Source organism: Pelmatolapia mariae, linkage group LG16_19, assembly GCF_036321145.2.
Source record: "Pelmatolapia mariae isolate MD_Pm_ZW linkage group LG16_19, Pm_UMD_F_2, whole genome shotgun sequence".
Taxonomy (NCBI): domain Eukaryota; kingdom Metazoa; phylum Chordata; class Actinopteri; order Cichliformes; family Cichlidae; genus Pelmatolapia; species Pelmatolapia mariae.
The window spans coordinates 53,360,529-53,377,585 of NC_086241.1; the positions used below are offsets into that span (position 1 = coordinate 53,360,529).

At 40.7% G+C, this 17,057-nt stretch overlaps 1 protein-coding gene across 5 annotated transcripts in view; it reads right to left on the reverse strand.

Moving 5' to 3' along the window:
- Window positions 1-17,057, reverse strand: part of rcan3 (regulator of calcineurin 3) — a 46,628-nt gene that overhangs the window by 22,119 nt on the left and 7,452 nt on the right. Inside the window, exon 1 of one of the 5 annotated variants that reach the window (XM_063498069.1) lies at window positions 1,270-1,572. The exons of the other annotated variants lie outside the window; for them this stretch is intronic. Coding sequence (XP_063354139.1) covers window positions 1,270-1,356 — 87 coding nt within the window. The 5' untranslated portion in view covers window positions 1,357-1,572. Of the gene's footprint in view, window positions 1-1,269; window positions 1,573-17,057 lie in introns of those variants that run through there. 5 annotated transcript variants of the gene reach the window in all.

Consider the following 17,057-nt stretch of genomic DNA (forward strand, 5'->3'; position numbering starts at 1 on the left):
ACTACAGCCCCTTATACTGCTACTTTATTTTGAATTCCTTCACCCTTTTCGTATTTCAGTCATTTTTGGTGATGAGTCAGATCAGACAAGCAGACATGCAGGCAGCAGGTGAGGGAATATATTCTGACATGGAATTTCCAAAGGGTTTAGCGGGTGAGCCAAGCTTTGGCCAGCCATCTGCATAGCCTTTTAAGCCTCAAACTTGGCATGTTGTGGTGCCAAAGGTGGGGTCCTGAAGCTCATTTTGAACTCATCTGATTGCAACTGCTTTCCTGACGGACAGTTTATCAAATACCTGTATCTGATGTGTCCCAAGGCAGGGGTGGGCAGCTGATTTTCCCTAAGGGCCCAACTGAGAAACTGGAGCTGTTATGGAGTGCCACACCACAACAAAATTGAGCAGAACTGACTTCAGCTTAGTATTAATTATATCTCTCTATTAGAGTATTGGTGCATACCTCCACAACTGTCCCAGTGTTTCACGTGGGCCCTTGGGAAAATTAATTGCCCACCCCAGTTCTGAGGGCTTTTAGAAAAACACTGCCATAGGGGGTGCAATACTGAATTTACAGTGATGTAAATGTACTCAAAGGCAAATCTAACTGTAACTATTAGCCCCCCCCCCCCTTCCATTATCATTTCCTAGGGCATCAATTTCAATCACTTATACCAGGATTTTTTATGCCACTGCATGTTTATTCATGTTCACCGAGTTTTGTTTTTTTTTTAATTTAAATATTTATTTATTTTTTCGGCATCACGTTTAACCTGATGTACCTGCAATGCTGCTGTAAGGCCAGAGATAAAACGGGAGGGGGGGGGGGTACAAGCCTGTTCGCCACTGCGTCTAAACATCGCCTCGCTTATTTCCATACATGTGTCTTGCATGGACAATCCACTTCATCACACCCCATTCCAATATCGCCTTGCGAGCCTCATCTTATAATTGCCGTCTATCTGAAGCCTGACACACACACTGACACACACACAATGGTTCCTTTAAAAAATCGTGCATTTTCCAGCAATTTTTGCAATTCATTCAGCGTCAATCACTGTGGCGTGCACGCGCGGCGCGGGGCGTGCGTCTCCCCGAGATGCGGCTCCCATTGATAAAAATCCTCGTCTGAGGAAGGGCTGCATTCAACGTCACCCAAGACATTAATGCGCTTCTACAGGGGCAGCATGCAGTCGCCCCGAGCAAACTGCTGCACAACCACACCGCAAAAAGCAGGCTTCATTTCAACGTGCATTTTTATGGGTGAACCGTACCTGCATTTTATCTGATGTAAACACCTCAATATCTACTTCGCAGGCGATGATGGTCACCATCTCCAGTTTCATATTTATCGATGGCATTCCCTTGCGTGTTTTGGGTTTTAAAAAAACGAGTAAAAGTCTTTCTCTTCCACTCTAGCAGGGCGCAGAAAACGCAGATATGTCTCCTTTTCTCCAGGAAGCTGCGGTTAAGTCCGGCGGACTGTTCTGGATGGTTTCTTTTTTAATCGGCTGCGAGAGTCGAGGCTGGACTCCTCGCTGCACTTACGCGCTGCTGTGAGTGATGCTGCAGCAACTGCACAAACTCTCTCCGTCTCTCTCTCTCTCTCTCTGGCTCCTGCCCTCCCCGCTCCTGGCTCCACATTGACGTCATTACCATCCTCACGTTCGTCTTGTTTTACGCCACTGTAGAGCTTGACGAACCGTGCAGGGTGCACTGCAGAATTCACCGGCCGGTTTATTCCGCTTTTGTTGCGTTTTATTTTTATTACAATTGTCTTTTGTGTTCGCGGGGTTGAAGGAGAAAAATGTGTCACAACCATCTTTGAAAAAAAAAAAATCAGTCCATGTTTACGTCAAACAACACCAGCATCAGAGTCACACAGACCAACCCATTCATTAAGAAGGAAATCTTGTTTACCCCTGATGTCTTTGTGATATACTGACAACAAATATGGGGTGGACAATGAGAGCAGAAGCTGTATAAGCACCAGTTTAAGTCCAGCATGAGAGATCTTCAACTGTGCCGTTACGGTTCACTTCTTCAGGGAGTCAGAGAGGAGAGAAGACAAAATATCATCTTACAATAAAAGCGAGAAACTGATTCAACATTACCTTTCCAGAAATAGACATTAAATTAATTAAATACATCTCAGATCACAAGGTTATAGTCAGTATACTGGAGCGTGGAGGTGTATGGTTTGGACTTTCTGCTGCTGAATATTCTCTTAATCCACAGCATCCATTTTAGTCCAGCATGATTTCAAGCAGTATCAAGTTACACAAGACTCACAGCTACATGTCTTTGTTTATTATAAAGTTCTTATGCGACCTGCTCCGGGACTACAGATGTAAATGAGCAGTTCTGCTATAATGTTTGCACCTTATATTTCTGGTATATTGATGTCTATTAACATGTGCTGTCACTTGTGAAAATCAATTGTTAAAGTGCAATCCTATACAAGCTGTGTTTGTGTAGTTTTTCTGCCCAACACAGCACATTACATACACTCTGATTACTGGCTTACCATCAGCACTGTGAATGAAAAATATGTTTTCCGTTGAAGGCATCTGCCACTTTATTTTTTGCCTTGTCAAGCCACAATTGCATAACCACGGATGTCAGTTGTTTTCTGCCTTCAGTTGACATGGTCTGTGACTTCATGAGAATAGGAATATACAGACAAACAACAAGCCTAAAAGCCCATCATGCCGATGTCTGCCTGCATGCTGTTAATAGATATACCTTATTTTGTCAGCAGAAAAGATGCTTCTCTTTCACTGGAATGCCTCAAAAACTTTTTAAGAACTTTTCAGTTACTGGTTTGTACTTTAGTGGTACTGTGGCTCTTTATGACTCACAATAAAGCAGCTGATGAAGCTGGTGATACTGCCACAGCTCCTTGATTATACTGATAGACTGAGTTTCCATTCCAGTTGAAGACCAATCATTTTCCAGATTCCACAGACATTATGCCATTGCGTAAAATGCTAACGCACCTTGTCTTCTTTCCATCACTCAGATCATCTGTCTCTCCAGCACTCCATTTCATAATAATAATTGCCTAACCAGCCGAGACAACAAAGTCCCTATAAGCCATTAATATTAAGGCTCTGGGCCGTGAGGGCTATTTCTGTCTGTGTGTGTCAAGCATTGTCCACACTGAGCAGACGGAGAACATGAGAAAGATATTTATGGATGACTGTGACATTCCTCCAGCAGACAGTGTCAGTCACTCGGTCTGGAAAAATTCCCCTGTAAAAGCCACAAAACACCACATATCAGACACAGTAACATGTTGACCTTGTCTGAAAAGCACCGTCAGCTGCTTCATCTGTTGAGATTGAAACTGTTTTAGTCTTTCAAGTCATGGTAGTACGAGCAGGCAGCGCTGGTGATGATACCTGACAGGTTTAGATGTTACATCAAAAGCACTCCCACAGCTCATTAATCACACGCAGAGGAGTGATAAAGCGGAACGCATATGTCGTCTTTTCTTTTGAATCAGCTCTGTTTATTTGAATCTAATGTAGTCTAAGTTTGCCAGAGGTTGTGATCATTTATTTATGCCCTCTTGGAAAATTCTCTTTTCACTTTCCCCTATTTACAAAGCTTTGGGTCAAAGCTAAAAAAAAAGTAAGTTTCACTTCTTGTTAACAGAAAGATCAGCAAAACAAATATTTGCAGATAAACAGAGATTAGGTCTTTTCTGCCTGGAACTAATCAATTATTACATCTGGAATATTGTAACATACTGTAAAACAGTATATTATACCATGTGGCACTGCAAATTTACCACTTACAGTATGTAGCACACATGCTGGTGATAACCAACCTGCATGTGAGTCTGGGGCTACTTCTGTAAATCCATGCACATCTTTGTACTGTAGGAGGAAGCTGGAGTACCCACAACCAAATCTCTGCAGAGATAGGCCCCCAGCCAGCCCTTAGATTTAAACCCAGGATCTTCTAGCTGAACCACAGTTACTTACTGCACCACCATGCTGCCCAAACTGGACAAGCAGAAACAAATGAATAGATGGTTATATTTACAATGATGCACTGAGGACGACAGATAAAAAAGGGGATCTGACACTCCACATTGAAATGATAACACATTACATTTCAGGTACCACCGCAGGCTCTCCCTTTAGCTTTGGCGAGAAGTTCAGATTATTAATAACATGAACTAAAAAAAAAAATATATATATATATACATATATATATTTCGGGTCCTCTACCAGAGGCCTGGGAGCTTGAGGGTCCTGCGCAGTATCTTAGCTGTTCCCAGGACTGCGCTCTTCTGGACAGAGATCTCCGATGTTGTTCCCGGGATCTGATGGAGCCACTCACCTAGCTTGGGAGTCACCGCACCTAGTGCTCCGATTACCACGGGGACCACCGTTACCTTCACCCTCCACATCCTCTCGAGCTCTTCTCTGAGCCCTTGGTATTTCTCCAGCTTCTCGTGTTCCTTCTTTCTGATGTTGCTGTCATTTGGAACCGCTACATCGATCACTACAGCCGTCTTCTTCTGTTTGTCCACCACCACTATGTCCGGTTGGTTAGCCACCACCATTTTGTCCGTCTGTATCTGGAAGTCCCACAGGATCTTAGCTCGGTCATTCTCCACCACCCTTGGGGGTGTCTCCCATTTTGACCTCGGAACTTCCAGGCCATACTCGGCACAGATGTTTCTGTATACTATGCCGGCCACTTGGTTATGGCGTTCCATGTATGCCCTGCCTGCTAGCATCTTGCACCCTGCTGTTAAGTGCTGGATTGTCTCTGGGGCATCTTTACACAGCCTGCACCTGGGGTCTTGCCTGGTGTGATAGACCCCAGCCTCTATGGATCTTGTACTCAGAGCTTGTTCTTGTGCTGCCATGATTAGTGCCTCTGTGCTGTCTTTCAGTCCAGCTTTGTCCAGCCACTGGTAGGATTTCTGGATATCAGCCACCTCCTCTATCTGCCGGTGGTACATACCGTGCAGGGGCCTGTCCTTCCATGATGGTTCCTCGTCTCCCTCCTCTTTCTTGGGTTTCTGCTGCCTGAGGTATTCACTGAGCACTCGGTCAGTTGGGGCCATCTTCCCAATGTATTCTTGGATGTTCGTTGTCTCATCCTGGACTGTGGTGCTGACACTCACCAGTCCCCGGCCCCCTTCCTTCCGCTTAGCGTACAACCTCAGGGTGCTAGACTTGGGGTGAAACCCTCCATGCATGGTAAAGAGCTTTCTTGTCTTTATGTCAGTGGCTTCTATCTCCTCCTTTGGCCAACTTATTATACCAGCTGGGTACCTGATCACGGGCAGGGCGTAGGTGTTGATAGCCCGGATCTTGTTCTTACCGTTCAGCTGACTCCTCAGGACTTGCCTGACCCTCTGCAGGTACTTGGTGGTTGCAGCTTTCCTAGCTGCCTCTTCATGGTTCCCATTCGCCTGCGGGATTCCCAGGTACTTGTAACTGTCTTCTATGTCTGCAATGTTGCCTTCTGGTAGTTCAATCCCCTCAGTTCTGACTACCTTCCCTCTCTTTGTTATCATCCGACTACACTTCTCCAGCCCGAATGACATCCCGATGTCATTGCTGTATATCCTGGTGGTGTGGATCAGTGAATCGATGTCTCGTTCACTCTTGGCATACAGCTTGATGTCATCCATGTACAGGAGGTGGCTGACAACTGCTCCGTTCCGTAGTCGGTATCCGTAGCCAGTCTTGTTAATGATCTCACTGAGGGGATTCAGGCCTATGCAGAACAGCAGTGGGGACAGAGCATCTCCTTGGTAGATCCCACACTTGATGGTGAATTGTGCTATGGGCTTGAAGTTGGCCTCTAGTGTTGTACGCCACATCCCCATTGAGTTCCTGATGAAGGCTCTTAGGGTCCTGTTGATCTTGTACAATTCTAGGCATTCTAGTATCCAGCTGTGGGGCATTGAGTCATAGACCTTCTTGTAATCAATCCAGGCTGTGCACATGTTGGTCAGTCTGGTCTTGCAGTCTCGGCTGACTGTTCTGTCTACCAGTAGCTGGTGTTTTGCGCCTCTGGTATTCTTTCCAATCCCTTTCTGTGCCCCGCTCATGTATTGACCCATGTGCCTGTTCGTCTTAGCCGATATGATGCCTGACAGGAGCTTCCATGTAGTACTGTAGTACATGTAGTACTGAGGCAGGTTATTGGTCGGTAGTTGGATGGGACCGGTCCCTTCTTGGGGTCCTTGGGGATCAGGACCGTCCGACCTTCGGTTAGCCATTCCGGGTGTCTCTCGTTAACTAGCAGCTGATTCATTTGTGCTGCCAGACGCTCGTGGAGTGCAGTCAGCTTCTTCAGCCAGTAGGCATGAACCATGTCGGGGCCTGGTGCTGTCCAACTCTTCATACTGGAGACCCTTTCTTGGATATCTGCCACTGTGATGGTTACTGGACCCTGTTCAGGGAGGTCGCTGTGGTCTGCCCTCAGATCCACTAGCCACTGAGCATTGCCGTTATGGGTTGCGTCCTTCTCCCATATGCTCTTCCAGTATTGCTCCGTCTCCAGCCTTGGTGGTGCTGTTCTGTTATTGTTCCCTTGCCACTGAGAGTACACCTTTGCTGGTTCTGTGGAGAACAGCTGGTTTATTCTCCTGCCTTCTATCTCTCTGGTGTACCTCCTCAAGCGGCTGGCCAAGGCTGTGAGTCTTTGCTTGGCAGTTTCTAAGGCCTCAGGTATGGAAACTGCCATAAATTTTTGGACATACTTTTAAATCAAATCCCCATTTTATTTATATATATATATATATATAAATAAAATGGGGATTTGATTTAAAAGTATGTCCAAAAATTTATGTTTAAGAAGAAAATGTACAGAAGCAACACATATGAGTAGAATTAGGTCTGTTAAATTTAAAAATAACGAAGTAAGGAATGGTGCTAAATCAGACCTAAATAATTAGTTCACATGAATGTCGTGGGTCAAGGTTAAAGGAGCGCTGCTGTGGCCACTGGCATCAACAAACCGTACAGACCACTGCATGTGTTGTTTTCGGCTACTGAAGCGCAGCTTCCTTTGATCTGTTTTGTCGCAGCTGATAAGTAGGATGGATCGCCGCGGATGATGAAGCACTTTTCTTCCTCTCTGGCCTCATTCTGCAGCTCTGCTCCTCCTCATTCTCAATTCTCCTCTCCTCATTCACAATTCTCTCTGTTAGATCTCACAGGATGAAGAGAGCCCAAACAAGACTTTGTGCAGGAAAATATAAAGGCTTATATAAAAATCTGAAAGAAAAAACCTGAGGAACACTACGTTTTTCAATCACACTTTTTCCTTTCAAATGCTGGCACTTTAGAGGGTTAACAGCAGAACTGTAGGTGTTCTGGTCTATTGTTAGCTATAAGGAACAATGCTGTTATGGTCAGCATCTTGTTTTATAGATTCAATTTACTGAGGTACGTTGTATGTATATGCTTCCATAAATTCCATCTCATACAAAAATCTTCCTGAGGCCAAGATGAGAAAACTGATACCACTCTTACATCTGTACGGTTAATATCTGGATTCCGCCAGCGGTCTATAAATTTAGCTTCACTTAAAGACTGTTGGCAAGGTAACAAAATATGTCCACCAGCAACTCCAAAGTGCATTTCCTAAAATAGAAATATTCTGTCAAGTTTAATCTGTTTGCTTAAGCTGCAGCTAATTTAGTAGTGACACAGTAAAAGCTGCAGTACGGTTGTCTCTTTTTATAGGCAGATATTGACAGAACAGTGTCTAAATATAAAGTGTAAAGATAAATGCCAAGAAAACGGTTAGATTTAGGAAATGTAAACCCCTGGTAAGCTAATGTGTTTTGTTTTTAACTTAAACCTCGCTTCTTTATGACCAAGTATAAATAAGTGGCTATACATGCAATTATCACATAAAGTGCAGTCAATAGGATAGCAATCCAGCTAATGTGCACAATGCACTTCATAAGAGATGAGGAGAGGAGTTTACGGAGAGGCAGCAGAGATGCTCAAAGGATGAGACACTGTCTGAGACTCACTGACGAACACAATTTGTATTCTGAAGTGGAGCTCTGCAGTGGAGCGGGGCGGGGCGCGGGGGGGAATCAGGGCAGTGGATCACCATTGGTGGGCTGATACACGCATGCTCATAATACGCACACATGCATGCACATGCACATATATAACCTTCTCTGCACAAACACAACTAATAACTGCATGCAAATATACAGTATACTGTATATTGCCTGTGTATTAAAAATGAACACAAAGACACGCGTTAGTATATGTTTACACACAAACACATGCACGCATACACACATGCACTCCATCTCTTCACTGCCAACCTCTTATTACAACAGGCTACCTCACTTGGCCCAGCCAAACCAACTGTAGTGCCAGCGCCAATGCAGCTGCTGTAATCTAGGCCAAGCTATTTTTATAGCAAGCAGCCAAGTACAGGCGCAGGGAGCCAGAGGGAGACAGAGGGATGGGAGGATAAAAGAATGTCTACAGGGCAGAGAGACAGACCTACAGAGTGTAGGTGAGACAGCGCGAGGGAGGACAGAATAGCACAGAGAGGCAGAGCTGGCGTAGAGGGAATAAAAGTAGTGAGGGGATGAGTGAAACAGAGTGAAAGAGAGCAGGGTCCTGCTGTGTGCAAAGTACAGCGTCAAAACCTGAAGATGAGCACACAACAGAAACGATGAAAACAAGTAGCCTCCATCAACACTGCTTCAAAGCCCCAAACGTTTTTTCTCTTTTTAATCTGGTGGTTTGAATTCTGCAATTGAGCTCAGAAAATTGAGGGGAGGATGATGAAGCTGCTGAAGTCATTCAGATGTGAAATATGCTGATAGACGAGAGTTTTACATGACTTCTGGCAATCAAACTTTAATTAACAGTGATAGGCACAACTCCCAAAGGTCAAATCTGACTGTAACTATTTTCTCCTAATTAACAGAAATGAGCCTGTTAACATGGGAAATCTGTACATGCACCTATGCAAACAGAATTTCAATATGTGCACTGCACTCCTGGGTAGGGTTCAGATGTAAAAAAGCTCATATCACGTACTTACAATCAAGATTTAGCTAGATAAATCAAAATCTGATGACAGCTGCTGACAGATCAGCATTTTTGAAAGTTACTCTTAAATTATTCATTTTTCCCCTTAAAATTTATTGTCATTAAATATGTAGTGGTCACAGATTTGAAAGCAAGTTTGACATCTTGAAATTCTCTAATGTACCCTATCTGGAGAATAGCCGTGCCAACATTAACTTGTGAGATAACGATACACCAAAGCAACAGCAATCCTGGCAAATTAGCTGATCTCAGTGCTAGCCGACATCAGCTGAAGGCTCAGCTGGCACTCTTATCCATGTCCACTTCTACATTTTACATATGGAATGCTATTTAAACTCCTTTATAATTGACCACAATTGCTGTGCATCTGCAACCTCAACTCACCTAACCTAACCAGTGCTGTGTCTACACATAACAGACTTAGCAAATAACCATTTTAAACTGTAAATCTATGAAAAATGCTAAGATAACACAGTTTCACAAGCATAAAATAATATTTTTGCATTAACAAGCTGATTCTCAAAGGCCTACTCTATTACCCCCAAACTTGGCATGTCTTGGCATGGTGTACAGTGTGTCCTTAAAAATGTGAAGAACCTGATTTGCAATGGCTTCATTTTATAACCTGACAATGATCCCAAACACACCACAATAAAAGTGTATCTGGATAGAAAAACGCACAATGGATGGAACACTATCAGTAATGGATTGATCTTCCCAGAGCCCGGACATCAACATTATTGAAGCAGTGTGGGATCATCTTGACAGAGAACACAACAAAAGGCAGCCAACATCCAAAGAATAGCTCTGAATGTTGTTCAAGAAGCCCTGAGAACTATTCCTGAAGACGACTTAAGGAAATTACAAGAAAGCTCGGGTAAAGCAGTTCCATCGGTGTTGAAGCTTGTTAGAATTGTTCACATTCTATTTTTGCCTTATATATTGTATTTCCACTTATTTTTGCAGACGTTTTAATAGATCACTGCTCAAGATTTTTGCACCGACACTCTACAAATGTCAATTTTCTGAATCGAGTGCTGCAGAACTATGATTGTTACCATGACTGTCATCAGTATTATCAGCTTGTTTGTTAACAACTTCCCATTCAATTGTTTCCCATTTACAGTTTACAGTTACCTGCTTTTATACATTAATATAATAGAAATAATTATTTTAACCGACTAAGGAAGGGCAGCAAATATTTATTTGTCTAGTCAACTGGTCACAGACATTCCTAGTTTTATAGTTCGACTTAATAGCTATTTATAGTTATCTATTAAACATGTTTTATTAAATACATTCTTTAGTGTGGTGCATTTCAATTATGATAACATGCAAATTTGTTAAGAAATGAAATAAGAAAAACAGCTTTCTGTAAAGACTGCTTTTTGCAAACTGCATAACAAATATGAGAATTGACTGCACAGTATGTTTTTGGTCCACAGCCCACATCTGGTGGGCCACCAGCAGCTGTTCAGCATTTTAACCCCGTCCAGCAGCTTAGGAGCTGGAGAGATGAGCTGCCGTATAGCTCTGTGGGGAGGACAGAGACAGAGCGAGAGGAGGAGGAAACACAGAGTGACACGTGCCGATGGTTCCACTGATTGCTTTGAAATCAGGTCAAATCTTTGGATTGGGCTAGGCGGACTCGTCGACCCATATGCAGGCAACACCGCTGCTAAAGGAAACATAACAAAGAAGAAGAAGAAGAAAAAACAGGGAGGGACCTGAGGCAGTTTCAAAGCTTTGAAGACAACATTGTATTCTGAGAAATGGGTACCATTTTCCAAGGCAAGCAAACAAAGAGAAAGAAAGAAATCATAAGACTGTTCACCAGAGGATGGATGAGCGCTCTATTCTTTCAGATCTAATTGAAAGCTATGGGATTCTAATGGCAGCTGAGATGGGCACAAGTGGTGCACTGGTGCAATGAGATTGCAGACTGAGCACACTAAATTTAAATAAAGTAGGAAATGTTTATGCTTAAGCTTAAGATCCATTTCACACAACCAAATAATTATCAAACCAACAAATGCTCAAAAGCGTACTAACAACAGAATGCCACACCTGCCCCCAGCTGCCATTAACCTGAGTACAGTCAATAGGCAGCATGATGGAGATGGTGAAAAGTAGACAATGATACCAAAGAGAGCGCTCGTGGGCGGGAATGAACAATGATGGGAACAGAAATGAACAAACAAAGCTAAATAAGGGACCAAAACAAAAGGAAACACAACAAAAACATACTCCACGACAAAACATCAGCAACAGCATCAACAGTCCTTTTCTGTATACAGAAATCGTTTTAAATGCCGTTTGCTCCAACTCTCCTCCAACAACAATGCTTCAAAAGCAAACTCAGAGGGGAGCTGGTGGTTACATTAAGACAACAAAAAGTTATGCAAGCAAGTGAAAAAGTAAAAAAATCAAAAATATGGAGGATAGAAACAAAGTTTTTAAAACTAGGCACAAGTAACCATCCTGGATATACAACACAGTGGATGCTTTCCATTATTATAATATTATAACATATTTTCATTTATTTCTCACTATCAGCTTTACTAAACTTCTTATTTATTTATGGGTTTGTTTCGGCTTGTTAATTTGACACATTCTTGCCTAAAAGCAATCGCCTCGTTCAATTTCACGGACTGCATGATTACTTTTGTTCCTCGTTCATAAGAGTCCGTTTATACTCTGCATCAGTTAAAAAGGCGCTCATACTCTATTGTTGTACTTAGACTGCTATTCTTGAAATCACCCACAGAACATTTCTGTTTTTAGACTGATTGAACCGCAAAATAATCTGGATTTAAATAGAATCGCAAGAGCATGACTAAGAACAAATAACGCAATGTCTTACATAGCACTGTAAATCTTAGAGTGTCATAATCAAGCCTTGTGTAGTAGGCGAGGGCGGGGCGAGATGCGTGTGTGGAAGAAAAGCCATCATTTTCATCAAAGCAGCCGTACATAAAACCAGTCATAATCACACATCAAAGAGCTAAAAATTATTTCCACTAAGCTCTTTTGAAGGTGTGGGGGAGGCGGTGTACAAAACAGCAAAACAAGACTGTTTAACCACGATGAGGGTATATAAGGATGTAAGTAGATATATTTATGTTTGAGCTTTTAAAATATTACATCACAGATTTATGTAAGTGGCTTTGATTAGCTGTGGGATTTATTAAATCGCAGGGTAACTGAATGACATTTATGTGCTAAGATATTTTTAATGTGGCATTGGAGATATTACAATATTGTACCATTTGTCTCTCAAATGCAAATATAAACCTAACAAGTCAGATTAAATGAAAAAAAGAATAAAACGATAGTGCTAAAGAATTTCCACAACAAGTAATGAGCACAAAAAGTTACTTATTTTGTCCAATTAAAAGCTTCAACTTATCATATTTAGAACTTAAACATACAACCACAGTGTTAACAAGAATATTGTAACATTAAACAATATTGTAAAAACGTTTAATGAATTCAATGTGTTTGCAGCCTCACGTTTTCTAATCAAACGTAATGATACAAATGTTTTAACAGGTCAGCATTAAATCTCCCTTCTACTTCGTGCATCATGCCCATTTACTTCAATTCTAACTTGAAATAATGTTAAATTTCAAAAACACCAAATGCTGTCGATTTAAAAAATAATAAGTTAATATTCTGCTGCAGTTTGCTTTGATGGACTATTTTGCTTTCCTGGGGAATGTCATCTGCATCCTACCTCATAGCCACATCTGTTAATGTGTCCACACAGATAAGGAGGCTCTGTTACAGTTACTAAGATCAGCATGAAACTTTTATAGTTTTGAGAGTTAGCAAAAATGTGAAAACGACTTTGTAATGTGTTCTACAGCATCTTGGACCACAAGTTTTAACTTGTGAATAATGCAGTGATCAGGTCAGTTTTAATCTTTTTACTCAGGTGTTGCTGCTCCTCTCTATCGACCCTTTTACAGCAGGTGCAACATCACAGCAAAGCCAACAAACATACTTTTTTCACAGATGCACTTCATAATTGCAGGATGTTGCAAATAACGGCTCTACTGCATACCCGCTATCCAGGAAGCTACAAGAAGGAGCTGAACAACTCACCTTTGTAGGGAATTCTGATGATGCGATCAGGCATGTGGTTGGCACACAGAACGAGTATTTCAAGGATCATTTTGAGGGTCTCCTGATGCTCAGAAACTGATTTTTTTTTAAAATTTAACAATACTTTTCCCTCTGAAGCAGTGGTATTTAGTGGCTTAATTAAAAATTGGAACGGATCCAATCTCTTTTATCTACAAGGCCACTGGATAGTCCTGAGGAAATAATTATTATTCATAATTATGATATAATTATTATTTAGTACTAAGTATTATTTATTTTAAAAAAATGGCAAACCTTGCTTTTTGCTTTGTCTCATCTAGTAGAAAGACGTTTTGTCTTTCTACTAGATGAGACAATCAGGAAGGCAATGGAGAGGGTTCTTCCAAAGCCCAACAATCTTCAAAGAATGAAAGATCACATCTTTGAGTCTCAAACAGTACATGCTGTCGGTGGAGCAGACATATGGTAACACAGAGCGAAAGTCATAAAATATCTGCGGCCCCCATCTTGTGAGGAAAAGCAACCCCACAGATCCCTTAGGCAAAACAATCCACCTCCCCAAATTTGTGAGAGAAAAGCCTGAAGTAGTGGAAGTGAAGGAGAAAGAAAGGCCTAAAGGCAGAAGACGTGCCAAGCGTGACAGAGAGAGAAAAAACCAAACAGACAGGACATCTGGAAGGACCGCAGGAAAGGCACAAAGACTGTCCAAAAACAAGCTACTGTAAAAGCCAGGAAGATTTCAAAGACCCTGCAGTTGTGAAGAACAAAGTTGCATAATAGGAAGTTGGGGAAAAACAAAAAGAGAGGAATGCTAAACTGGTTAGATGAATCCATGACCATTATGACAGGAAGATAGATAGCATACAGCCAAGAGAATGAGGAGAGCTGTCAGTTATATCCAAGTTACTCATAATCATACTAACAACAACATTTTGGACCTTTGCTCTTCACTGTTTCTCATCCCTCCATTTATACTGTGCTGTTAAAACACTCCAGTGTTCACCTCTGTTTTTTTCTTGACCACAGAAAGAAGAACAAAAACAGGAGATACTCCTCAGACATGACACTTTGACATCTTTAGGGAGGAAAAGTGCAAAAACTGAAGAAGTTTTCAGAATTAACAAGGAGTCAGTGAAAGAAACTAGCACTACAAAGCAACCGTCTGTAGCAATGACCAGTTTGACCACTTTGGTGAAGAACAAAACATCCATCTGTAGGTATCATATCTTGTGACAAAATCTCAACTGCAATAACTTCAGTAATAATATTTATTTCCTTAGCTTGGTCATCCAATTCTCACAAATAGTTTTGTACACCCAAGAACATCTCAACTATCAATAAGCAGTTAGGTTTGTAGAGCTAAAACACCCATTACCATCAGCAGACAGCTGTGTCATCTTAATCATAAAGGCTCCACTGAGACCAACCATTTTCAAGCCTCCTTCATAAGACTTCATCAAAAAGTTCATTACGGTGTCACCCCCTTTGTTGTCAAATCAACACTCAAATTATTTCACATCTATTTGACCCTGTTAAATGATATTAGGGGAAAATGAGTCCCCAGTGTTTGACAAAACAGTTCAGCAAATTTAATTTTACTCAGAAAGGGAGCTGATCCATGTAAATGTCAAACAGATCTTAATAAAACCACGTCTGAGAAGGGCTTAGGGAACTACGTTTCTTTGTGTAGAGGTTTCAATGCATTTTACAGTGTTTCAGAAGAGGTCATTATAGTTAACTAGAGACGAAAAAACTAAAACTAGCTGTAAAAAAATTAATTAACAACAAAAAAAACCCTAACTTTTGACAAAAAAATGTAACTAACTGAAGCAATTTTGTGAACTTGGAAAACGAACTAAAAATAAAAATATAGAGGTAATAATCTTAGTTTTAATATTTGTCAGTCTGGTAAAATTCTATTCAAATTTACCTAATGAGACGCTGATCAACAATGTTTATTGAGACTGGATGTCTATAAGATTGTGAGTTAAAATCTTCTGTGTTTTTAAAGTGACACCTGTACTGATTTTAAACAAATCTTGCCTCTGACACATGCCTGCCATAAAATCATAATTACAAAGAAAAAAACTAGCGCTGAAAGTAATAAAAATTAAACTAAACATTTCCACACAATAAAAACTAAACTGAGACCAGAAACACTGCTCTGGAAACTAACTAAACTAAACAGAATTAAAATCAAAAAGTCAAAAAAAATAATTAACTAATTAGAAAATACAAAATATCTCTGGTTGCAGCCTTTACAGGTTAGCCCGTAAAACAGTTTAACAAGCTGACAGTGGATCGTAACAATGCAATTTAATTAGTGGATATATTTGTTCTCATTTGCATTTTGGGCTTAAGTGACTGTCTTAGTAAATTCATGAAGGTGAAATATTAAAATAAAAGCAGTAAAATTAAAAATTTGATGGCTATGGCACTAAACTAGCAATGATAATCTGTTAATCTTAGATTAGGAAATATGTAATCAAATTATAATTACTAATCACCTTTTCTCATCTCCAATAGAGCTGGTGATTACAAAGGGTTTACAACCAAAGATGTCTTTTTTCTGTTTAATTTTTGTAAAAGCAACATCTCCTGATGACACAGCAAACCCTTCAAAGACAGGATGGCTTACAGAAGACTTTCTCTCACTCATATTTTCTAATCAGTCAAGCACATCAATGTAAGAGCCTAAGGGAAAATCTACTGGCAAATTAATGCAACTGTAATCAAACCTCTTAACCCCTAATACTATTCATGTGTTCAAGCTCTAATTTAGCTCCATATTTGTCATTATGCACTAGCGAACAGGGATCCCTTGTCATTCCACAAAGCGGATGATTGAAGATTTTTTTGTCCTGGGCTTACATGCACACAAATGTGTTTTCATCCAGATTTAAAACAACACCTCAAAGCTTTCAAACTAAAACCGGGTCAGCAGACTTTGTTTTAAGGATCAGAGCAGTGTTAAAATGTGCCAGAAGTTACGCACAATGATTTAGTACAGATATGGCCTAATTTTAAGCTTGTTGTTTTCTTTTTTCTTGTACTTATATGCCCATATTACACTGTGGACATTAGGGCAGTGCATATGCATAAACATATGCAAAGCGTCAAACTACTTGTAGGCACGTTCTTCTAAATACTCACCTGAATTTTAAATGTTTAAAAAGTTTTATTACTGATTAATTTAAACTTTTTCATTCATTTTCAGTCCAGTCCTTGCCCCTGACCATTTTCAGATGATTTTTTAAGCCACTTAACCAGTATGAATAATTCAAGAATTTAAAAAGTGCCTAACTCAAGGGTTAAACCAGTGCTATGTCAACACATAACAGACAACTTAGTAAAGAGCTGATTTTTAATTGTATCATTCAGCAACCTGTGATTAAAAAACACAATTTGTTTCAATTTCATTATTTAAATGTACAAAGAATGTCAAAGTTTGATAAGCATAAAATTGTATTTCTGCACCAATAAGCTGATTCCCAAACAGCTTTTAGCTGAAAACTTGGCATATCTCAGCAGAGCAAATTGGACAAGTGGAGCGAAAAATAATTAATGACAGCACTATAAAAACTATCTACGGCAGATGAACAGTATCTAAAACTCATGTCCTGACACAGAACCTGATAGATCTGTGTCAGTGCTCCCTCAGTTTATTCAGCTAGTGTTGGTTGTTCTCTGAAGCTTCATGGAGAAATGGTCTCAGTGGAAGGGTGGGTGTGAAGAAGCCATTCTTATGGCAAAGAAACAGGGAGAAAAGGACAGGGTATGCCAAATACACAAGAACTGGACTGAAAATCAGTGGCAACGGGTCCTATTGAGTGATAAATCCAAATTTAGACCTGATTATTGAAGCAGCGTGGGATCATCTTGAC